Consider the following 26,103-nt stretch of genomic DNA (forward strand, 5'->3'; position numbering starts at 1 on the left):
TCCAGATTTAATGTAATTACTCACATGTTTAAGGTGAATTGTATGATATGTGCTTTGTAGAAATGTTCTGTTTTCCCTCTTCTGTTACATTGGGTTTTTTTTTTTTTTAAAGATTTTATTTATTTATTTGACAGACAGAGATCACAAGTAGGCAGAGAGGCAGTCAGAGAGAGAGAGGAAGGGAAGCGGGCTCCCCACTGAGCAGAGAGCCAGATGCGGGGCTTAATTCCAGGACCCTGGGATCATGACCTGAGCCAAAGGCAGAGATTTTAACGGACTGAGACACCCACGTGCCCCTACATTGGTTATTTTTGTTACTCCTTCATATCCCTTTCCTCTTCCCATTTGGTAATTACATACTCTTTAAAATCTAATGGCAAATTTCTTTGGAAATCAGACAATGGTTATTTGACTTATCAAATTCTAAAATTAATACATTGTAAGGATCTTACAACCATCGATTTTCCATTTACATTTCTCCCAACTTACATTGTATTTTTTGTTAGGTACTTTAGTTTTGTAGAAAAATTTTAAACTTCACAAATTATTGGTATCATTGTTTTATGAAATCAGTTTTCATTTAGATTTACCTGCATTGCCCCCCATTTTCTTTTTTCCATCTTTGCCTTCAATTTGGGATCCTTTACCTTTTGCTGTAGTATATACTGTAGAGTTTGCATTAGCGCAGATCTGATGGGGCATACTCTTCCAGGTTTAGTGTGACGGAAAATATTTTTCCCTTCCTTTATTCTTGAAAAATATTTTCCCTGGGTATGAAATGATAGGTTAATTATTATTTTCCTTTAGAATATCAGTTGAAGATATCATTCCATCATCTTCTGGCCTTCTTTGTTTCTTTTCTTTTCTGTTCTTTTTTTGCCTTCTTTGTTTCTGATAGGAAGTTAGTGGCTATCCTAACTGCCATTTCTTTGATTGTACTCTGCCCTTTTCCTCTGGCTTTTTTTTTTTTTTTTTTTTTAAAGAAAGAGAGAGACAGAAGTTAATTGAGAAAGAGCATGGAAATGTTGGGGGAGGGGAAAGAAAGGAGGAGAGACAAAGAATCTTGAGCAGGTTTCACACTTAGCACAGAGCCCTAAGGGCTTGATGTCACGACCCTGAGATCATGACTTGAGGTGAAATCAAGATTCAGATGCTTAACCAACTGAGCCACCCAGCTGCCCTTTGCTTGCTTTATAATTAAAAAAAATTAATTGGGGTGTAATTTGCATAAAATGCACAATTATATACAGTGATATTACTTTAAGAGTTCAGTTCAACTAACTGATGCGTGAATATCATGTTTTATTGATGGCTTTTTCTGAATGGTAGGCATTTTGATGGTGATGTCTAGATGTTTGACTGAGACTAATCTTCAAGGAATCTTGGCCCTGTATGTCTAAGATTTGCAGTCACTCAAACACTGGTCAAAATCTAGCTAATCTCTTTAAATATTGGCCATTTCACTTTTAACTTTGGTTGGCAGGAAGTTTTCTCCTCTACCGTTTTTTCTCTTTAGTTTCGCAAATGTACTATTTTTTTTTTCTACCTTTACAATACATTTGAACATGTAGTTTTCTCTACCTCAAACATTCCTTGCCCAGTTTTTAAAATAACTGGGTGTGTCTGTTGGGTCTTAACAAATATTTAACCTCTTTAGATGGATTTTCTTGATCACAGATATTTTTGTCATAGCACTGTGTTCTTTTCCTCTGTATTGCTTAGTTTAGTGTGTGGTTTTGCTCATCATTTGCCAGTTTTCCAACTGTCTTGTGCTCTGTTCTGAGTTATAGGGCTGACCCACACAAGATACATTCCCCCAAGCTCTCTTTCCATCTGGCTTTAGCCATCATCTTATGATAGGAAGTGTGAAGAGATTGGAGAGTGAGGCTATTTCTACTCTTCTGCTGTTTCTGTGGAGTCTCCTGTAGTGATTCCATTTCTTGTGTGTCTCTGGCTCCTGCCAGAGTTCCATCTTTTGCTGGGCAGCCTCTCTTCCATGGTCCCCAGTCCTACTGGCTGGCCTTGGCTTATAGACTCTATTAATATACTTTCTTCCTTGGTATCTCCACCCTTTAGGGTAGTAGAGACTTCCGGTTGTTGCTTATTGTTAGGTGCCTGACATAGATTTTTTAAAAAATTGAAGTAGAATTCACATAACACATGCTTAACCATGTAGAAGTATACAATTCAGTGGTCTTTAGTGTACTCCCCAGTGGGTTGCATCTACCAGCTCTTGTTTCAGCACTTTTTCATTACCCATAAAAACACCCAGGCCCATGAAGTAATCACCCCTCCCCGCCCCTCCCTTCCCCAGCCTCCTTCCACCTCCTGGTAACCGTGAATCTGCTTTCTGTCTCTGTGGATTTTCCTATTGTGGATATATTATATAAAAGGAATTATACAATTGTGTGAGCCTTCTTAGCATAATGTTTTCAACCTTTTTAGTTCTTCCAATATTCTTAAAAGTAGTTTTTCCTTATCTAAGTCCCTTTATTGATCTGTCTGGTGTTAGTTACTTTTCCTTATTGGAAACTGATGAGATATTTATTTATATGCTCACTGTTTACTTACTACCTGTAAATTTCATAGTTTCTAAGTTGCATAAGGGCAGAAACCAGGTCTGATGTTTGTTTGGTATGAGAGAAATTTTTTTTCAAAGATTTTATGTATGTATTTGAGAGAGAGTGAGGGCAATAATGTGGGGTGGGGGTAGAGGAAGAGGGATAAGCAGACTCCCCACTGAGCAGGAAGCCTGATGTAGGGCTTAATCCCAGGACACTGAGATCATGACCTGAACCAAAGGGAGACACTTACCTGAATGAGCCACCCACGTGCCTGGCATCAGAGAAATTTTTATAGAGTGCTGAGGAAGATTAGAGATCACAGAAGGATTATTAGAGACCTTACCTTAGTTAAGTGGTCTGTCATATATACATTACTAATTGTTTTTTACCTGCTTTTGACAAGAACTCTGTATTAAAAAATGTTGACTATCAATTAACCAATATAAGCATCTGCTAATTAAGTATTTTTAAATTATTATTGACATTTTAGGGAGGAATTACTTTCTCAGAGAATATTTATTTTAATTCTCTTTCCCTTCTTTTTTTCTTTATTTCTTGGCAGAAATCTTTTTTTAATGCATTTTGTTTTATTGTGATAAAACATATATAACATAAAATTTATCATCTTAACCATTTTTAAGTGTATAGTTTGACATTGTTAAAAGTATTCACATTGCTGTGTAACACATCTCCAGAACTTTTTCATCTTGCAAAACTGAAACTTCATACTAATTAAACCATGACTATCTGTCTCCCCCTCCACTACCCCACCTGCCCTGACCCTGCCTGGTAACCACCATTCTACTTTCTGTTTCTCTGAATTTGACTACTGTAGATACCTCAGGTAAGTGGAATCATACAGTATTTGCTTTTTTGGACTTACTTCACTTAGGATAATGTTCTCCAGGTTTATCCATGTTGCAGCCTGTGACAGGATTTCTTTCCTTTCTGAGGCTGAATAATATTCCCTTTTATGTATATAATGCGTTTTCCTTATCCATTCATTCACCAGTGGTGATTGGGTTGCCTCCACCTCGTGACTGTTGTGATAATGCTGCTGTAGAAACATGGTATGTAAATATTTTTTCGAGACCCTGCTTTCAGTTCTTTTGGATGTATACCCAGAATTGGAATTACTAGATTGTATGTTAGTTCTGTTTTTAATTTTTGAGGACTGTCCTTACTTTTCCCATAGTAGTTTACAGTTTTACAGTCCATTAATAGTGCTTAAGAGGCATGAGGGCTCCAATATTTCCAAATCCTTGCCAACACTTTTTAATTTATTAATTAATTTTTGTGGTAGCCTTCCTAATGGGTATGAGGTGATATGTCATCACAATTTTGATTTGCATTTCTCTGATGATTAGTGATGTTGAGGGTCTTTTCATATGCTCATTGGCCATTACTATCTCATCTTTGGAGAAATGTCTGTTCAAGTCCTTTGCCAGTTTTAAATTGAATTATTTGATCTTTTGTTATTGAGTTGTAGAATCAGAAGTGTGATTTGCAAATATTTCCTCTGATTTTATAGGTTTTTTTCCCCCTCTGTTGATTGTGTCCTTTGATGCACAGAAATTTTAGTTTCATGTATCCTCCCTCTTTGGCCTCCTTTTGGCTTTTGTTGCTCATGTTTTAAATGTGATAGTTAGGAAATCATTGCCAGATCCAGTCTTACAAAGCTTTTCCTCTATGTTTTTCCCTAGGAGTTTTATGGTTTTGGTGACTATGTCTCTTCTTGTTCATTCTTTTATATCCAGCACCTTGACCCCTTTCCTCATACAGGTAAACTTTGAGTTAAGCAGATTGCCCTCCATTATATGGGTGGGCTTCATCCAAACAGTTGAGGGCCTAATAGAACAAAAGATTGGCCTTTCCTGAGCATGGAGGAATTCTTTAGTAGATGGCCTTCATACTTGAACTGCAAGTTTTCAGTTCCTTAGGTTTTCAGCCTGCTGGCTCATCCTATAGATTTTGAACTTACCAGCCTCCATAATTGGATACACCAATTCCTTAAAATAAATCCCTTTCTTGTTCTCCTCCCTCTCCCTCTTCCTCTTCATACATATATACATACATGCACATACTGTGTTAATTCTGTTTCTCTGGGGAATGCTGAAGAATATAAAATTATTTAGCCCAGCCTCTTTATTTTTACAGATTTGATAACTTAAAGGCCCAAAGAGATGAAGAAATTAGTCAAGGTCGAGGAACAAGTTATTGAAAAAACCAGGTTATGAACCCATTTCCTGACTTCCAATTTAACACTCTTATTACCTGAAATTGCATGCCCAGAGCATCAAAACCTAATTGAAAAGCTCAGCTTCTCCTACTTCAAATAAAAAATAAGCATATTGACTACTTTTCATACATTAGGTCTTATCCAAAGCAGTCTGTATCCTTTTTTTCTCATCAATTCTCACATCCACCCTAGGAAATGTGTTATTATCACCTTCCATTTTGTATATTGACTTGCCTGAAATGACACATTTTGTCAATGTAGACATCTTATCTGAACCTAGATCTCTAAAACTCTAGAACTGGAATTATTAATTACTGTATTGTATTCTCTCTATATATTTATTTTGTTCCTGTCCCCAGTGATAGTGAGCAGTGAAGAAAAGATTTGGGTGTTCAGTTTTTGATTCTCATCAGCCTGGAGCCTTTTCCTTTCTTTGGTTTAGCAGGATGGTAAATGATTCATACTACTTACATTTAAGCCTTAATTATTTGTGATCCCTTATTTTCTGTTAATTGTGATTCTTTTCTGAATGGAAATGTCTGTGCTGTTATCTAGTTATTAGTACCCAAGACATTTCCAAAGTGGACACGGATTAATTTACCATGAAATTATGTGCCCTGGACTCATGTATTTTCTCCACTGCCAGTAACTATTACTATCTTTCTTCTCCATCTTCCTTTCAGACTTTCTGCTGGTAGCAGTGAAAGAAGTGGAGGAGTGTGAGGGTAGTGGTGTGAGGAGGGTGTTAGAGCTTTTCAACAATGTGTCAGTCAGATGGTAGTCAATCAGTAAAGGATCAACAATTCAGAATTGGAAAGAACCTGAATTTTAGTAGTGCTGATCTTGTACAAATTTCTCAAATTTATTGAGTTTGAGAAATTGTCCTGCAAATCTGTTGTGTAGCAGATTGAGAACAATTTTGTCTTGTCATTCCTTAGATATTTGGAGCATTAGATCCGTAGCTTTCCTTCTGTCTTCAAGAAATCACTCAGCTCTAAGTGCTATGGTTACTGCAAAGAAGTAATGCATGGCTTTTGTCTGTGCGAGCTTAAGACTCTGAAGACAAAAAACACAGAGATAGGGAAAAAAGCATAAATATCATGAGGCAAAATATACATGTAACTAAGTGTCTTCAAGTAAGTTTAGGCAACAAAAATTGAGAGAGTGTGAGAATGATTGAGGATACGTGTAACTAAGTGTCTTCAAGTAAGTTTAGGCAACAAAAATTGAGAGAGTGTGAGAATGATTGAGAATGCTGGGAGATTGAAGGGAAACTTGAGGTGGGCCTTGTATTGGCTAGAGTGGATGAATCTAGCTGCTTTTAAAATAAAAATAAGAATTTGTTGTACATGTCTAAATATAAGATGATTCTCATTTTTTAGTGATAAGATAATGAAAATATTTTGATCAGCCTGAATATGTAAACTTTTTCTTAAGCTTGTGTAAGAAATAGACATTAACTTTAGCTTATTAAGTTATACATACAGATTTAAAATTATGTAATATAAAATGTTGCCTTAGAGTATTATCTTTTTTCTACTTGCTTCATGAAACATTATTCAAACCTTTCACATGTACCTTAAACACTAGTGTCTTTTTTTTTTTTAATTTTTTATTTCTTTTCAGCGTAACAGTATTCATTGTTTATGCACCACACCCAATGCTCCATGCAGTCCATGCCCTGTCTAATACCCACCACCTGGTTCCCCCAACCTCCCACCCCCTGCCCCTTCAAAACCCTCAGATTGTTTTTCAGAGTCCATAGTCTCTCATGGTTCATCTCCCCTTCCAATTTCCCTCAACTCCCTTCTCCTCTCCATCTCCCTATGTCCTCCATGTTATTTGTTATGCTCCACAAATAAGTGAAACCATATGATAATTGACTCTCTGTGCTTGACTTATTTCACTCAGCATAATCTCTTCCAGTCCCGTCCATGTTGCTACAAAAGTTGGGTATACATCCTTTCTGATGGAGGCATAATACTCCATAGTGTATATGGACCACATCTTCCTTATCCATTCGTCCGTTGAAGGGCATCTTGGTTCTTTCCACAGTTTGGCGACCATGGCCATTGCTGCTATAAACGTTGGGGTACAGATGGCCCTTCTTTTCACGACATCTGTATCTTTGGGGTAAATACCCAGGAGTGCAATTGCAGGGACATAGGGAAGCTCTATTTTTAATTTCTTGAGGAATCTCCACACTGTTTTCCAATGTGGCTGCACCAACTTGCATTCCCACCAACAGTGTAAGAGGGTTCCCCTTTCTCCACATCCTCTCCAACACATGTTGTTTCCTGTCTTGCTAATTTTGGCCATTCTAACTGGTGTAAGGTGATATCTCAATGTGGTTTTAATTTGAATCTCCCTGATTGCTAGTGATGATGAACATTTTTTCATGTGTCTGATAGCCATTTGTATGTCTTCACTGGAGAAGTGTCTGTTCATATCTTCTGCTCATTTTTTGATATGATTGTCTGTTTTGTGTGTGTTGAGTTTGAGGAGTTCTTTATAGATCCTGGATATCAACCTTTTGTCTGTACTGTCATTTGCAAATATCTTCTCCCATTCCGTGGGTTGCAAAGGAAACAGTCAACAAAACACTAGTGTCTTCTTCACTAACCAGAGTTAGTTTCCCAATTATTCAGAGCACATAATCTTAATTTTTGTTTAAGTGGTTTGAGATAGAGCATTTAAAATATCTGGATATGGTACTTTTCCTGGGAATTTTAATCTCAAGTCATAAGAACTCATTCTATTCATGAGCTCTACCATGAAACCCTTTCAAACCCAGTCTTTAACAGGCTTATTTATAATGGCATCTAAAGTTTTAATTGTGAAATTATTATTCCTCCCCCTCCTCCCTTGCCTAATTAGAAAGTCTGTGCTGAAGTTCTTTGCCATCTTTTTAAGCTGATCTCATCAGGGAACCTGTTTTCAGTATCCAAAACTAGTATTGCCTGAAATAGTTTTAGACTCTATATCTTTTGTAAACAGTTTTTTCTTCTTCAAAAATAAAATAGTTTTAAGAACTCAACTATAGGGTAATTTCCTTTTTCCTTTGGGACACTTTTGGAAAAAGAACTTTGCCATATATGCAGTGTCATCATCTAAAGTGGATCAGAGTATTACAAGTGAGCAAGGTGGTGAGGTGAGTGAGGTGAAGGATATGGCTGAGTTAGAATGGAGAGTCTAGAACAGTGTGTATAGACACATCCAATATAGATGTTATTATCCTTATGTGGGTATTTCAATTTAAATTAAATGGTTAATTTAATAATTACATTAATCATTAAATGATAATTCAGTTCCTTGGTCACACTGGCAATACTTGAAGTGATCGATAGCCACATGGGGCTAGTGGCTAGTGTATTATGCAGTGCAGATATAAATTATTTCTATCATTGCAGAAAGTTCTTTTGGGTAGCTGTAGTCTGGAAGGTGTCTATAACCTCAGTAATTTAATGAGTTCATGTCTAGGAATGATCATACTGATGGTAATCATCAAACTTCTCTCCTTACGGATAGTTTATCACCCCAGTCAGCACCTTCCCTTCACTCATACAGACACAGATCAAAGATGAAATCTAAGTGAAATCATATGGTATTTGTCCTTCTCTAAGTTATTTCACTTAGCATTATATCCTCTAAATCCACCTATGTTTGTCATACCAAGATTTATTCTTGTTGAAAATCACAAATAGTTTTTAATCACAAAATTCTGAAAAAAGGAATAGACTCTATAAAAGAAGAGAAATCTTTCCACTCACAACACTTACCTTTTGCAGACAACTTACAAGAAAGTACAAGTACAAGAAAAGTGAGTATTTCAAAAGCCCTACAATACCAAACTTAAATTTTTAACCTGTTTTTTTAAAATCAATCTATTGCTATTTATTTTTGTAGTAAAAGTACAATTGGTAACCCTTAAAGAGCTCCTAAGAGCCAAATATTTAGTTTTAGTAAGTTCTAATTTGATTTTTTCCCCTTCAGGTAAAGAAAACAGCAGAACAATTTAAGAAATATAAGCATCCACAATCTGTTTTCAGTTAAATGCAAAAAATGTTCATTGAGTCCTTCCAAGTAGAAATCACTATCAAAATAGCTCAATATGCAGCATCAGGACTGGTGCAGACCAAATTAAGGACAAAGAAACACAAGGCAGATCCGAAGAAAAATAATGGTACCAAGAGATTTACCCTTGTCAAGTAAATATCTATGAATGAAAACCAAAGAGCAAACTAGGAAAACCATATAGCTAGGATCAAAAGGATCTGGCAACCAAGATATCATTTACTAAAAGCAAAAATTAGAAAAGGTGGTTTCTGGGGCGCCTGGGTGGCTCCGTGGGTTAAGCCTCTGCCTTTGGCTAGGGTCATGATCTCAGGGTCCTGGGATCGAGCCCCGCATCGGGCTCCCTGCTCACTTGTGATCTCTGTGTCAAATAAATAAAAAAAATCTTTTTAAAAATTAAAAAAAAAAAAAACAATGGGTTTTTGGCTTAAGAGCCTCTACACCTCACTTTGAGCATATTTAATAACGTGAGATTCTGAAGGATCTATGCCTTTAGATAACTTCTATGCCTATATCTATGTCTTTAAGTAACTTCTAGAATAATAAATGGTTTGGGGGAATTAATAGATTATATATGTAATGTCAGAATAAAGTATTTTATATAGATCTCTAAAATATTTAAAGTTGTTCCCATCCTTGCTGTGCATAAGAATCACTTGAAGAGTTCGGGAGATTAATCAATAGATTAATTAATAGATTAATAGATTAATACATTAATCTATTAATCTGGACCCCAATCCAGACTACCTGAATTTTAATCACTGGGAGCAGGAATTTAATATATCTGTCTTTCTAGCCTAGTACAAGGTAGACATTTATGCACCAGTGGTATATAGTATGTAACAGAATAGCCTAAAACAAAAACAATATGTGATAAGGATGAATAATTATGGTGGCTAACATTTGTAGAGTACTTTTGTATTATCTCATTTAATTGTTATAACAAACAATCTTGTATATTAAGTTGGTATTATTACCTCCTGTTTGTAGATGGGGAAACTAATCTTAGAGTACTTCATTTAACGTGGTCAAAGTCACACAGCTAATGAGCATGTGATAAAACCAGGATTTGAAAACAGATCTGCAAGACTACAGGACATAGAACATCCCATAGTTGACCCCATTAAATTACAGTAGATTATAGATCAGAGAAAACTAAATACTGAATATGAATTGTTACTGTAAGGGTCTTTTTGCTTAAAAAAATATAAAAATTAATGTTTGTATGCCATCTCCTTTTTACACATTTTCTATTAATGACAATAGGTTATCATAGTTGGTGAATTCCCTAAGGGCCAGTTTCACTTTTAAAAATTTGGTTAATGCATATACGTAACTGTAACTGAGATTTGTATTGAGGCTCAGATGTCTATATCTATCTCCTCCTTCTTCTCTGATACTTCTATTTAATATTTTCTCTGATTTTACTTTTCCTACATACTTCTGAAATGTTGGCATTTCAGAAGTTCCATCATGAGGCTTTTCTTCACACTATTTCCTCATTTCAGATAAACTTAATCCACTCTTAAGACTTCTGCAAAGACTTTAAAAAATATGGTTTTATAACACATAACATGGAATGTATCATCTTAATTATTTTTAAGTATATAGTTCAGTAGTGTTAAATATATTCACATTGTTGTGAAACAGATCTTCAGAATGTTTTCATCCTGCCAAACTGAAACTCTAAACCCATTAATCTACAACTTTCCCTTTTCCCTCCTCCCAGCTCCTGGTAACTACTATTCTACTTTCCGTTTCTATGAATTCCACTATTCTAGGTACTTCATATGAGTAGAATCATTTGGTATTTTTTATTTTTTGACATTTGCCATTTTTTGACTTATTTCACTTACCATAATGTCCTCGAAATTTATCCATGTTATAGCCTGTAATGGTATTCCTTCTTTTTAAAAGCTGAATACTATTCCATTGTATGTATACACTACATTTTCTTTATCCATTGCTGTTAATGGGCATTTGGGTTGTTTCTACCTCTTGGCTGTTGTGAATTGTGCTGCTGTGAATTTTGGTGTACAAACATCTCTCTGAATAACTTGCTTTCAGTGATTTTGGATATATACCCAGAAGTGAGACTTATGGATCTTTTGGTAGTTTAATTTTTCCCAAACACTTTTTTTTTTTTTTAAGAAAGAGCATGTGGGGGTAGAGAGGGGCAGGGGAAAGGGACAGAGACAATCTTAAGCAGCCTCCATGCCAGTGTGGAACATGAAATCGGACTTGATTTCATGACCCTGAGATCACGAACTGACCCTAAATCAACAGACATTTAACTGAGCCACCAGGCACCCCTTTCCAGATATGTTTAAAGTAGATGACTCGTGACTCCAAAACTTGATATCTTGATCTCACACATTTTAGATTCTTAACAGTCTATAGGACATCTCTTTATGCATGTCCTGTATGTACTTCAAAATCAGCATGCCTAAAACTGAAGGCCTCAGATCTTACTGTTCTCACCAGCTTGTCCCTTTGCTCATGTTCTTGGGTTCATGGTATACATTCATTTATTCATTTATGTATTCAATCAATATATGTTAACTCACACTGCTTAGGGATGAGGTACAGTTAGTGTTGAGGACACATCAGTGAACAAAATAAAGTCATTTGGATCTCACATTCTAGTGAGGCAAGACAGATAACAAAGAAGGAGACAGATAGGTAGAGTGTCATGGCTAGAGGAATTCTCTTTTAGATAGAACGACTAGGGAAGATCTCTCTGAGATGACCTTTGACTAGAAACCTGACTGAAGTGAGGGGGAGAGATATGTGGATATCTAAAGGACGGGCGTTGCAGGCAGAGGGAAGAATAAGTATAAGCAGTTTAATATGGGAGCATATTTTACTTGTTTAAGAAATTGTAGGAAATCAGATTAACTAGAGTAAGTGAACCTCAGGGGTGGTGGAAGAAGATGATGTCAGAGAAGGAGCTGGAGCCAGCTAATGTAGTCTTTAAAGTCAGAATGAGGTCTTTGACCTTTACTCTGATAATATGGGAAGGCATTAGAGTAGGATTTTGACTTAACATTTGTAAGTACCATGCTGGCTTCTGTGTGAACATGCAGTAAGCAAGTGGGGCAAAGATAGAAGCAGGTAGACAGGTTTGGAGACCATTGAAATACCAATTCAGAGGAGGGATGGTGGTTTAGACTGGGGTGGTAATAGAAAAGATTGTTCAGATTCTACATTTTAGAGGTAGAATAAAGAATTTCTTATAGGTCAGATGTGGAATGTAAGAGAAAGGAGTTGAGGATGACTATATGATTTTTGACTTGAGCTATGGAATTTTGAATTGCTTACCAGTTGTGTTGATTGGGAGGACTGGAGCAGAAGTGGCCTATTCAGTCACCCAAGCCAGAAGCCTGGGCATCAGTAACTTTCTCTTTTCAGTTTGTATTTTGCAGTGCTGACCAAATGATATTCCTGAAAGGCAAATTTCAGTTGTAGCAGTTGCCTGCACATTATCTTCAGGTTAAATAAAACTTGAAATACCTGTATTTGTATTGATTCTCTTAATTTAACTCTTGCTTACTTTTCCAACTAGCTCATCCTTGCTGCTTCCTGACCCAAACCTTTGCTGAAGCCGCACAAAACTACTTTCCATTTCCGGAACAGACTTACTATAAATAAATATACAGACAGACAAAAAATACCCACCCCACCGACTGCTCTTACTCTGCTTTTTACCCCAGAAGAGCCCTGCTTTAACACTTGGTTCAAATATCACACCTTCTTTCCAGCTTTTTTCCCCTGGTATTCAAATTACTTCCATTCTTTTGCCTCCATAGAGTATCTTATATATTCCTCTATTGAAGTTTATAGTAAATGGAAGGAAGAGTCATCAGCTTTTGAGTCATACAGTAGAGTACTTGAAGAAGGCTTAGGAAAGGGTTATCACAGTGATTAACATTCTTGGAAAGTAGGCATTTGAAAGAACATTTAGAAGAATTTAAATATAGTAGATTGTTGGAAATTGTCTGTTACAGATGCTTACAGAAAATCAAATAATTGTTTATGAGAAAAAAATTTTTTCCTTTCTGCTCCAGAAAGAAAAGAGGAGAAAATTGTGTTAAGCATCTTTTTGAGGCCTCATTGCCTTTCCACCATAATCTCATTGTCTTTCTTTCGAACTCTACAATTTAGTGTGGACACTTAAATCTACTACTTTTGTTTCTCTGGCCTTTTACTTGCATAGCTGAGAAAGTTTCATCCCAGAATGGACCTTTTTTTTTTTTTTTAAATAGTTCATTTGATTAACATAGTACTAATGAGGTCTGTGAAATAATAGAAAAAATATATATTGGTCTCTGTCCCCCAGTTCCTGGCACAGAGATCTAAAACCTTTATAACTTCTTAAGTGGTAAGAATCTAGTATTATCTTTTGTTCTAATATTTGGTTTTTGACCTTGGTTCCTGATGTAGAACTACTAAATCCCTTGGAATTTCCTGGGTGATAGGAGTGACTTTTGTTCTGTTGAGGAGAATTTTGGCACCTGGATAGCTTCAGGATGGGGGCTGATGACCAGAAAGACCAGACCATGATTAGAAGCTTGGAACTATCATTCCTACCCCCATCCTCTATGAAGGGGAGAAGGACTAGAGATTGGGTTAGTGATGGTTCATGCCTGTGGAATGAAGCCTCCTAAAAATCCCAGTAATACATGTTGGGAAACTTCCAGGTTGGTGAATACATGAGGATGTGAGGAGGGAGAGTGTGCCCAGAGAGGGCATGGAAGCTCAGCATGCCTTCCTATATGCCTTTCTCTAGGCGCCTCTTCCATCTGGCTGTTCCTGAGTTATGTCCTTTTATAATAAGTCAGTAATCTAATATGTAAAATGTTTTCCTGAGTTCTTTGAACCACTCTAGCAAATTAATTGAATTGAAGAGAGGATTATGGGAACAACTGATTTTTAGCCAATAGGTCAGAAGCACAGATAACAAGTCTGGACTTGTTCTTAGCATCTGAGGGGAGTAGGCTTGTGTAACTGAGCCCTTAACTTGTGGGATCCAATGCTGTCTCTAGGTAGATAGTGTCAGAATTGAGTTAAATTGTAGGATACCTAGCTGGTGTTGCAGAATTGCTTGATGTGTAGAAAACTCACACATCTGGTGTCAAGTAAAATAGTGTTGTTGGTAGTAGAGTATGAGAGTAGAGGAGACACCCAGGATAGTGTTTCATCCCCATATAAGGTAAAAGGTAAAAATTCCACAATTCATGGCTGTAGAATGATGGGCCTTTATAGAACTTCTCATTGGCTCTACTCAGGGCAAAAACACAAAGTGGGGGATAATATTGTGAATTTAGCATGGACACTTAAATCTACTTTTGTTGTTTCCTCAGTACCCAGAATTGTTCTAGGTAAGTTACTAAATATGTATTGGATGGGTTGATATTGGAATGAATGAATGAAATATTCAGATAAATGATTGAGATGCATGAGTGCTTTGTAAGTACAAAACAGTGTAAAGTCATTGAGACTTAAAGCAAACCAAGAAGCAGACTCTTAACTATAGAGAACAAACTGATGGTTACCAGAGGGGAGGTGGGAGGTGGATGGGTTAAATAGGTAATGGGGATTACGGAGGGCACTTGTGATGAGCACTGGTTGATGGAAGTGTTAAATCACTAAGTTGTACACCAAAGCTAATATATGTTAGCTAACTGAAATTTAAATAAAAACTTAAAGAAAAATAATTGAGAAAAAGGTGGTGTGAATCAGTTAAATTTTCTTGAAGAAAATGATTCACATCTGGGTTTGCATCTCCACTAGGCAATAATAGGTAGGCATTTCTTTCTTCATGATCCCATTGCCTTTCATATTAGTTGTTTTAATTAGTTGTTTCATATTAGTTGTTTCAGTTAGTTGTTTCTATAACTGCCTGTCCTGGGAAGAACATGTCTTGTCATTTTTGTTTTCCCTCTGGTCCTAAAACACTGTGTTCAGGGAATAAAAGAATGAATGAATTTGAACTGGTGGAAAAGAGGATCAGTGTGATTGGAGGAGAGAAAGTCTGGGTTTGTTGGAAGAATTCACTTGATGGCAAGAGCAGAGTTGTGAATGCTAAAATATTAATACTTCGTGGGTCCAAAGTTTATTTTTTTAGGTATTTTGAAATTATTTGACTCTGACATGCCATAGAGTAATAATTTCAAATAATTGAACAAAAGTATACTAATTTAGAAAGTATTTTTCCTATATTTTAAGTATTTTCAGGAGATGAAAAAAATGGTTAATGGACACACAAAGCCAGTATTACTGGGTAGGCTGCGTGCCTCAGTTAAGTGTCTAACTCTTGATGTCAGCTCAGATCATGACCTCAGGGTCATGAGATGAGGCCCTACATCAGGCTCTGTGCTGGGGGTGGAGCCTGCTTAAGATTTTCTGTCTCCCTTTCTCTCTGTCCCTTTCCCCTCCTTCTCTGGAGAAAAAAAAGTAATATTTTCCTAGTTCACAGGCTTTCCAAACATGTAATATAAGTGGAGTTGCCTATACTTTTAATTCTATCAACTAATAATATATATGATTATATATGTAATAAAAATTTATCATTTCTATTTTCATAAATTCTAAATACTTTTTCTGTTTATAAATTCTTATAACTTAAATGTATTAAATGTATTAAGTATTTAGTTTTACTGATCTGTAATAAGTAATTTGGAAATTGGCCAGGTGAGGAGGCTGCTAATAAGAATAAAGCTAATGATATGGGGCGCCTAGGTGGCTCAGTTGGTTAAGCATCTGCCGTTGGCTTAGGTCATGATCTTGGAGTTCTGGGTTGAGACTGCCCCAGTTTGGGCTCTCTGCTTAGTGGGGAGTCTGCTGCTCTTCCCACCCCCCAGCTCATGTTCTCATGCTCTCTCACTTTCTCTCGCTCTCAAATAAAGAAATCTGAAAAATAAAAAAATAAAGCTAATCATAATGCTGTGATGTATTTATTGAAGCATTACTGAAGAAACATCTGGAAAAATGCTCATCTGTTAATAAGTAATCTGTATTATACAGAGAATAATGAGTATTTTAAGGATACACCTATTTTTATACTTTTCATACTATTTCAAGAGTTAGTTGTACTTACTTTATTTTCCATGTATTTCTTAGCCTTTTATAATTTAATTTTTACTAAAACTTTAAAAAATATGTCTAATAATCTCTTCTCAGACCTCATATACTATTAGACCATTTTCACATTTTTCAGTTTTGTCTAATCTTTCCTTATAATACCTTCTTTGCCCCTTCTATGACATATTCCTGGTCTTTTCCCCTCATATTTAACCCTTATATTTTTATTGTTTTGTTTTTGTCTTTAGTTTTCTCTCCTCTATTTCTTATATGTATGAATTCAACAAGACTCTTTGTCTCAACTACTCTTCACCAAAGAAGAAAGCTTATAGGGGAAAGGAATTAAAATACCTTTAGGCCTGCTTTTATTTGCCTTTAACATATATTGCTTTACTAGCTTTGAATTTTTAAATTACTTTGGCTCCATTTGGATATTACTTGAACTGCTTATAGTAAAATTAATTGTTGAATATATTTTTGTCCTTGCCAGAAGGCAAGCTATGTTACGTCCATTCGTATATCTCCATTGCCTAGCCTAGAGCTTGGTATGTAGTTGGCCATTAATACATATTTGTTAAGTAAACAAATGATTCCTGCTGTCACTTTGAAGTTAACATGTTCAAAATTGAACTCATCTGAAATTTTCCTTTGCTCCTATATCCACTTACTGTTTGATGTCCAGATCAAATGCTATCTCTTTTCTGAGACTCTCCTTAATCCTCCCAAAAATCTCTCTCCCTATTCTAGATTCCTTTTTAGCAAATAATACTTTTATTGTACCTTCATTCTGGATTACATTTTACATATTTATGTACAAAATAGGTTGAGGTCAAGGACTAACTTTCTACCCCAAACAAATACATTATTTAAAATGATCCTAAGGTCTTAGAAAACGAAAGTGGAGGTGTGTCACTGATCCTTCTGCATAGTGTTGCCCTCTACCCCATCTTGCTACTTCTCACTTCTCTTTCAGTCTTTTTTTTTTTTTTTAAAGGTTTATTTATTTATTTGAGAGAGATAGGGAGAGAGGGAATATGTGTGCATCTGCAGGAGCAGGGGGAGGGGCAGAGGGAGAGAGTCTTCAAGCAGACTCCCTGCTGAGCATGGAGTCCTTCATGGAGTTTGACTCCACAACCCTGAGATCATGACCTGAGCCAAAACTGAGAGTCGGTTGCTCAGTTGACTGAGCCACGCAGGCACCCCCATTTATCCTACAGTCTTAATTGAGACATGATTTCATCTAAGAAGCTTTCTGAGCCTTGGTCAGGTGTTGACTATGTGGATTTTTTTTTTTTTTTTTTTTTTTTGGTATTTGTTTTTTGAAGATATATTTATTTTTACTTTAGAGAGAGAGTGTGTGTGGGAAGGGGCAGAGGGAGATGGGAAAGAGAATCCTCAAGCAGACTCTCACTGCTGAGCACAGAGCCCAACCTGGGGCCTGATTCCAGGACCCTAGATCATGATATGAGCTGAAATCAAGAGTAAGTTGCTCAACCGACTCAGTCAAACGGGCATCCCTGTTTTTGTTTTTTGGTACTCCTCCAGCTCATTAATTTAACAAATAAGTATTGGGTGTCATTTAATGCTTGTGCTGTGCTAGGCAACTGGGATAAAGTAATGAACAAAATTACTATTATCTTGTCTGTCACATAGCCTACAGATATAAAACAAGTATTCATCAAATAAGTAATTGTTAGTTACTATGAAGGAAAAGCACACTGTTCTATGTGAGAGTAAGCCTATATAGATGGGGGGTTAAGAAGAATTTTTTGAAAAAGTGTATCTAACAAACTTCAGTTATGATTAAGATTTAGCCAGACAAGAAATGGGGAAAAGTCATTTCAAACAAACATACTATCTTCAAAAGACCTAAGAAAAATAGAATTTGATGCTTTTGAGAACACAAAGATAGGCCCATTTTGGCTAAGGAAATAGTATTACCTCATTATACAGATGAGGAAACTGAGGCTCAAAAGGGGTTCGGTGAGTGTAGAATGTATTAAGGTCATAAAATTTGTAAGTGGAAAAGACTAGGTTCAAATTTTGGACTTTGTAAATCCTTAGTATTCTTTCCATTATACCTTGAATTCCCGAGTGAAAATTTGAACAAAATCTTTCCAAACTCTGGCATTTTGTTTCTTTTCCAACACCATAGAAAATTCTTTCACTATTTTCTGTTTTTTAGCAAAGGAAATATTTCTGTGTGGAGCCATTGCTGTCAAAAGAAGAGATAATTGACCTGGAAGTAGGCAGAGATGCTTCCATTGAATTTGTGGCTTTGAAAACTCATTTTAGTATTTGTTTGACTCAGGATTTATGAGCCTCCAGGTTGTCAGGGGTCTATAGAATCCACTGTCTGTATTAATCTGTGAATATCTTTGTATTTTGCCAGTGGAGCATTACAGCTCTCAAAATTCATAGCAAGCATCTTACATTCTACTTTATTTCCATTCAACAGAATAACATTGTAAACTTGACCCACTTCTGACAAATAATTTAAGTTAATGTTTCCAAAATACACAAACTCCTTTTGGGAATTGATTTCTAGGCAGCTGATAAAACACTGAAGCGTTATTCCCCCCCACCCTTTTTTTCCCTATTTCATTTTGATGTGGACTTAGATGGGCAAGGGAAGGGAAGTTGTTATGACGCAGAGGCAAAGTTGGAAACGCCAAGTTTTTTCCTCCAGGGAATGTTTGTTACCCTGCAGTGAACTGCCTGCAATCCAGGATGTCACAGCGTGCTTGCTCAGTAGCCTGCCAGAATGCCCATATCATGTCAGTACTATGCTATGTTCCAAGTAACTGGAGACTTGCTAGCTTAGAGACCGACTTCAGGAATGTTTTATATGAGGAAACTTACCAAGTGATATTCCTGTTTCCTTTGTAACCTGGTACAGTCATGGTATTTTGTTTATCGGAGAATTTTTGCCTTTGTGTTTTTTCCTTCTAAATGTTCTTTTTACTAAGAATAATTATAACATAAAAGACTGATTTTATTTCTTGAGTCCATTTTTTCATTTGTGATTTTGTATCTTACTCCTCTCAATCTGAAGAAGAAAATAAGTTCAAAAAAACTTTAAGGTACTTATTTTACTTGTTCTGGCATTCTTAAACATTGGTTTTTGTTGGGGCGCCTGGGTGGCTCAGTGGGTTAAGCCTCTGCCTTCGGCTCAGGTCATGATCTCAGGATCCTGGGTTAGAGTCCCGAGTTGGGCTCTCTGCTCAGTGGGGAGCCTGCTTCCCCCTGCCTCTCTGCCTACTTGTGTTCTCTCTCTCTCTCTGTGTCAAATAAATAAATAAGTAATCTTAAAAAAACAAAACAAAACAAAAAATTGGTTTTTGTGGGTGTTTTGCTTGAATGAACACTGTGGAAGTAAGCTTTTTATGACTCAAGATTTGGGGATATTATATGCCAAATGCATGTTTTTTGTTTTGTTTTGTTTTGCTTTGCTTTTTTTTTAGTTTCCCAAAATACGGTGTTATCATAGTAAGTAGAGACATTTTTTAGAGAATATTTTGTATTATTAAGAAATCATTTAGTGTTTTGTTTAAATTTTATTTTATTTTTAAAGATTATATATATTTGACAGAACAAGAACGCATGAGCAGGGGGAGCAGTAGAAGGAGAGGCAGAAGCAGGCTTCCTGCTGTGCAGGGAGCCAGATGAGGGACTCCTGGGATCATGACCTGAGCTGAAGGCAGACACTTAACCATCTGAGCCACCCTGGTGCTCCTAAATTTTATTTTTCAAAGTATACTTGTTTTCCTGTACAGTGTTCTCCACTCCACGTGTCCCTGAGCATTTTTCTGTTGTTGTTTTTGTTTGTTTTTTTTTTAAATGGCTTTCTTTGTTTTTTGTTTGCAGGCAGCTATCAATGGTGTAATACCCCAGGAAAATGGCATTCTACAAAGGTATGTTATAAGGTGCTTAATAGTAGGATGAGAATTTAGCCAAGCAAAAAAGAGACAGTTGTTAATTTTTTTGTTTAACTTTTTGATAGAGCTTTTGATCTTTGGTGTAGAAGCTCATTAATATAGTTACTGTTCTTTCAGACAATTTTATTATATCAGTTTCCTAAAGTTTCCAACTTTTAACTATATAATGTTATTTCAGAATGAGTGGTACTATTTTAATGGTGGTTTTATTTTATTTTTAAAAAAGCTTTTCAAGGGATCTTCTAATTCATAAAATGGAAGGAACTGAATCTCAGTACTCTAGAGCATGGTTATTATCTACCTATCCAGGCGTTCTCTCCAACCTTGCTATACAGTCTTTTTCTCTTCACTTTTGGTTTCTAAATTAAGTTCATGTTAATTTGCAACAATTTGAATAAGTCCTTAATTTATGAAACTTCCCAAAGCCCTGAACTATTTCACTTGAAGAATGCATTGTTAACATGTGGAATGGTCTGAATGGTTTTGTGTCATTGCCAGAGGGTAAATTGGAAGATGATGCCAAGAGAACTATAAGATACAAAATCATTCCTTAGATTAGAAATAATTTTTCATAAGTTTTCTTCCCTTAAAATTAGAGACTGGTTTGGATTAAAAGAGGACGCAATAGAGTCATAGGAGGTAAAACCATTCTCCCTTCCAAGTATAGTTTAATTACTTGATTTCCCTCCCTCTTGTGTCAATTCAAACTTTGGCTTGAATTTCGGTGGCTAGGATTTCTAAGTCACTGAAGCATGATCTGCTAAGTGCAGATGAGGCAAACAGAAACAGCAGACTAGGAATGAGATTGTTTTGGAGAAGAAGAAGAGTGCTGTTGCAAAACCATCAGAAAATACACCATGAGCTGCAAAATGTGCTATCCTTTATAGGAAACTGTGTATATTTAGAAAGGAAGCAAATTCTGTTTGGTGCTTGTACTACCCTTAGTAATTAATAGACCTGTTCCCCACCATTTTTAAAAAACCATCAGAAAGAATTTCATCCAGAGTAAATGTGGCCGATTTCCAGAGTCTGTACCAATTTTTTGTTGTTGTTGTTCAAAAGCATTCAGTTTTACTGAAACCCTTATCTAGAAAGCAAACCAGCTGATTATAGGAACTTCCTTTATGGTCATTTTTTTTTCTTGGTTTAGAAAGTTTTAGACTTCTAAATATGGTTCCAGTTTTATTTATTTATTTTTTAAAGATTTTATTCATTTATTTGACAGAGATCACAAGTAGGCAGAAAGGCAGGCAGAGAGAGAGGAGGAAGCAGGCTCCCTGCTGAGCAGAGAGTCCGATGTGGGGTTCGATCCCAGGACCCTGAGATCATGACCTGAGCCAAAGGCAGAGGCTTTAACCCACTGAGCCACCCAGGCGCCCCACCAGTTTTATTCTTGAGCAAATTTTATTCCACCTTCTGTGCCAAAATTTTTGCTTGTTAAACCCTTGTGGATTCAGCTCTGGGTTCTGAGTACATATTGGATATATCTTAAAATTAACAATGTTTTGCTCTGGGTGAACTGTAGAAATTTCCTCATCCCATCTCTCCTGTGTCACTGATGATACTTTTTGCTTAATATTTAAAAGTAGAGATTCAGCACTAAATTGATTTCTAATACTATAAAATTTGGAGTTTAACATTCATTAGAAAGTGGTTTTGTTTGCTTATTTAAAAGAATGAATCATATATGCTCAGAAGAAAATCAGTTTTATCTAGCAATAGTCTTCAACTCTCTCCCTTTCTAACTTTGTTCTTTAGCTTTGAAATTACTGTGGAATTGACATAACTAAAAATTCCTCTTGTATATCTCCTAACCAGAGGAAAATGAAAGAGGGTTCTTTGTTGCTTTCTCATTGGCATACCACTGAAAGTGGAAGATAGGAATGGTATATGTAAGTAGTTAAACTGGTTTTTGTTTTGTATGTTTGACTTCTATTGTGTAGTCTGTGAATTCAGCTGACTCTTAATTTGTCAGTTCATACTTCAACAGAGGAAAAAGCTACCAAAAAGATTTTTTTAAATATGAATTATTTTTGGAGGGAGAAGAACCCAGTCCCTGTGCTTTATAGCTGTTCTTGAAATCACATTTTTTTTTTTGTGAATTCAAAAGTGGGAATATGGTTTTTAATGTACCCATAAAGTTCAAAGTAAAGAAACTAACATTTTAAAAAGTGCTTAAGGCACTGTGCTAGGTAATTGATTTATTTTTCATTATTTAATACTTATTATAACTTTAAGAGATTCATATTTCATAGTGAGGAAACGGAAGGTTAGAGAGTTTACATAGATTTGCCCAAGTTCACAAATGTAGTAGGTGGTGAAGTCTGGTTTGTCTCATTTTAAAAGCCAAGCATTTTTTTTTTTTAAAAGATATTATTTATTTATTTGACAGACAGAGATCACAAGTAGGCAGAGACAGGCAGAGAGCGAGAAGGAAGCATGCCCCCTGCCGAGCAGAGAGCCCGATGCGGGGCTCGATCTAGGACCCTGAGATCATGACCTGAGCCGAAGGCAGCGGCTTAACCCACTGAGCCACCCAGGCGCCCCAAAGCCAAGCATTTTTTGATACAACTCTGCCCTATTCTAGGTCAGCAAACTCACCATGCCATGTCTTTTTTTTTTTTTTTAAGATTTTTTTCATTTGGGTAAAAAAGTTGGAATTTAATATGTGTATAAGATCTTTCTCCCATAGCTTTGTTTTTACAGTTACTATTTTAGTTGTAAGCAAGTAAAGGCAGATATTATTATCCCTCATTTTACAGGTAGAATAAGGCATGAAGTGACTTGGCCCAGATGATACAGCATGATGTTGATGGAGTCAGGATATAAGCAAGTCTTCTGCCTCATCCTCCAAGGCTTATTTCACTAGACAATATACTGCTAATACAACATATTTATAAACTGTGTGACTTATGCTGTCATAAATGTAAGCCATTCAGTCATGAAACATCAAATGTGTGCATGTTTATTTACTACATCTTGGTGTAATATTTTATTTATTAGCATGTTGTCCAGAGCCTTTTTAAACATTATTTTTGGAGACAGTTATTATTAGAAGGAAGTGCTAATGAAATACTTGTGTTAGTAGACAGCATAGGCTATATTTTCTAAAAATGTTACGAATTTTCCTCATTGACTAAGTGGGTAATATTTGTCAACTCACAATTTTTTGACTCAGACACATATTCTGTATGTTTCTTTGTCTGTTGTTTAATTCATTGAGGAAACCTTGAGAAGACTAGGCATTTTTCTAATTATTCACTGTTAACATTTTCAGAATATATAATGCTGAGGTTTTTGATATAGAAAATATCCATTTTAGCCAATTAGTTTCTATTTATTGTCTTCTCTGGTGCTCATTTAAAAATCTGATTTTTTTCTAAAGACAAATTTATCTTTAAAACACATGCGTGTTTTTGTTTTGTTGTTTTTGTACCTAGAAATTTTACCTTGGGATGGATTTTTAAAAATTGAAATAAACATGTACAGAGTTCTGCTTACTTTGCTTTGTTCATTGCCTTCCAAGGATGTGTGTGATTTATAGAGTGAGGTTGAGTAAGGATAAAAACACTCCTTTAGTTGAGATTTAGATCTAAAATAGATTTCTCCATAGCATTCCCCTTACCAATCAGTGTCTTTTTTTTTTAATTATTGATTAACTAGAAGAGTGAGTATATCAGATTATAGAATGGTGTCTTCATAGATGAAAAGTCTTAAAAATACTTTTTTTTGAATCAGCAATTTTGGATGTCTTTGTATTCTATGGATACCGTTGAACATTAGTCAGAATTGATAGGATCATATTTCTCCCCCCCCCTTCTCTCTGTCTCTCTTTTAATATTGCTAGTGAAAAACTCTAATGCAAATTCATCATTTTAAATTATTTTTATTTTTATTTTTAAAGATTTTATTCATTTATTTGACAGAGAGAGACACAGAGACAGAGGGAACACAAGCAGGGAGTGTGGGAGAGGGAGAAGCAGGCTTCCCGCTGAGCAGGGAGCCTGATGCAGGGGCTCAATCCCAGGACCCTGGGATCATGACCTGAGCCGAAGGCAGACGCTTAACGACTGAGCCATCCAGGCACCCTCATTATTTTTTATTGATCTTGAAATAGAGTAATTAATAGCCAATACGAAAATTCTCAAATGAGAACTTTAAAAAAAATTCTCTTGGGCTGACAACACATCAGATAGCCTGCTGTGATTAGAAATGTACTATCTCCTAGAGTTAGGGTTTGGTAAAGAAAAAAAAAGCACACTAGGGTGTTTCAAACACAGGGAATTTCATACGGGGAATCAGTTCCAGAAATGTGGAGCAGGTTGAAAGTACAAAATGCAAATACTAAGATAATTCAGATGTAATGACATCAGGAAACAGCTGGACCAGCAGGCTCAGTTGTGGGTGGGGTGGTCCTGCTAGGCTTGAGGAAAGGAGTGTAGGGCAAGAGCAGATTTAACAGCTGCAGCATCCTCTGAGTAGGGTGGGCACAGCCAGAACTGTGTGGACTGGGTCCAGAGTATTCCAGGAAGCCTGCTCTAGGACAGGTCTGTCTGGGAGAGCCCCCTGCTAACCACTAAAGGGCACAAAGTTGGGGTGCCTGGATCGCTCAGTCATTAAGCACCTGCTTTTGGCTCAGGTCATGATTCCAGGGTCCTGGGATTAAGTCCCAGATCTGGCTCCCTGCTCAGCAGGAAGCCTACTTCTCTCTCTCCTACTCCCCCTGCTGTGTTCCTTCTCTCGCTGTGTGCCTCTTTGTCAAATAAATAAATAACGTCTTTAAAAAAAATAAAAAATAAAGGGCACAAAGTCACTCCTAATATTAGAGGGAAAAAGGAAAGTGATTGAAGAAATAGAAGTTAACAGGACTTGGAAGCGCTGAGGAACGGCTCTAGCAATTTGACCATAGACATAAGAGAAAGAAGTCCTGCTCAGCTGATCATGGTACCTCTGCAAGATGCAGAGGCTAGTTTTGAAGTATTGAAAGAAGCTAGAAGCTAACACCAGTGGCTGATGCTAAAACAAAGTGGGTGTCATTGTTACAGCACGGTCACTGCTAGGTCACTGGTGTAGATAAGATCAATGTGTAGGGTGCCTGGGTGGCTCAGGTCATCTCAGGGTCCTGGGTTGGAGGCCCGCATTGGGCTCTCTGCTTAGTTGGGAGCCTGTTCTCCCCTCTCTCTGCCTGCCTCTCTGCCTACTTGTGATCTCTCTTTCTGCCAAATAAATAAATAAAATCTTAAAATGAAAAAAAAAATCAGTGTGCAAAACTCTAACAAAATTTTGTGTGTGTCTGTGCACATACTTGTGTGCTGCTGCATTTTTGTTACTATTACTGGTTATAAGGCCATGGTTAATATTTACCAGTTTCTTCTTCCACTCTTTATATTCCCTCTGCTAGCACCTCAGATAGTCAAGGTTCTTTACTTGGTGGGTCATCTCAAACATTTCTTCTTAAAATCCTCAGTGGACCTGTCTTTTTAAAATTGGTTATAGTTTTCCATTAACTCATATTATTGGACATGCCCCAGAAAATAGTCCATTGTATAGCAGCACCCCAGTTTTTTCTTGGTAATCAGGACCTCCCACCTCACTTCATACCCCCTTATTTTGCTAGTTGATTCAGTAATATGAAGAGTACAAAATGGCCAAGTGGCACTCTCAGGTTGTAGTTCTGTGCAAGTATTGTGGAAATACTACATTCTTTGGAACTGTGATCTTTGAACCACCAGAACCCAAAGTAGCAGGAAGCAAAAATTCTGTTATTAGGTGTAATAAAAGAAACCACTACTAACACTTAATTCTTATACCCATATTTTCTGGCAATATGAGAAATATCACTGTGTTTTAGTCACTGATACAAAGCATATACTATGTGTTTTAAGGTGGAGACCCAAGTTTTGAGTATGTTGTCTCCCAACTGTCTTCAGCAGGACATTTCACTGTTCTGACAAGCTAGATACTTCTGGGTAACAGCATATATGAATGATACCAGCACTACTTTTGCTGTGAAATGAGTTCCTTGGTTAGAATTAGTGTTGTGTGGGGAAGCCTTAGATCAATAAGGTATTCCCTCAAAATATGAATGGTGGTTGGGGCACCTGGGTGGCTCAGTGGGTTAAGCCTCTGCCTTCGGCTCGGGTCATGATCCCAGGGTCCTGGGATTGAGCCTCACGTTGGGCTCTCTGCTCGGCCAACCTGCTTC

The 26,103-nt window shown here is 36.6% G+C and overlaps 1 protein-coding gene across 1 annotated transcript in view; it reads left to right on the plus strand.

The window, feature by feature from the left end:
* Positions 1-26,103, plus strand: part of FAF1 (Fas associated factor 1) — a 471,948-nt gene that overhangs the window by 106,170 nt on the left and 339,675 nt on the right. The window contains exon 3 of the mRNA XM_032302621.1: positions 19,828-19,874. Coding sequence (XP_032158512.1) covers positions 19,828-19,874 — 47 coding nt within the window. The remainder of the gene's footprint in view (positions 1-19,827; positions 19,875-26,103) is intronic.

Source organism: Mustela erminea, chromosome 10, assembly GCF_009829155.1.
Source record: "Mustela erminea isolate mMusErm1 chromosome 10, mMusErm1.Pri, whole genome shotgun sequence".
Taxonomy (NCBI): Eukaryota; Metazoa; Chordata; class Mammalia; order Carnivora; family Mustelidae; genus Mustela; species Mustela erminea.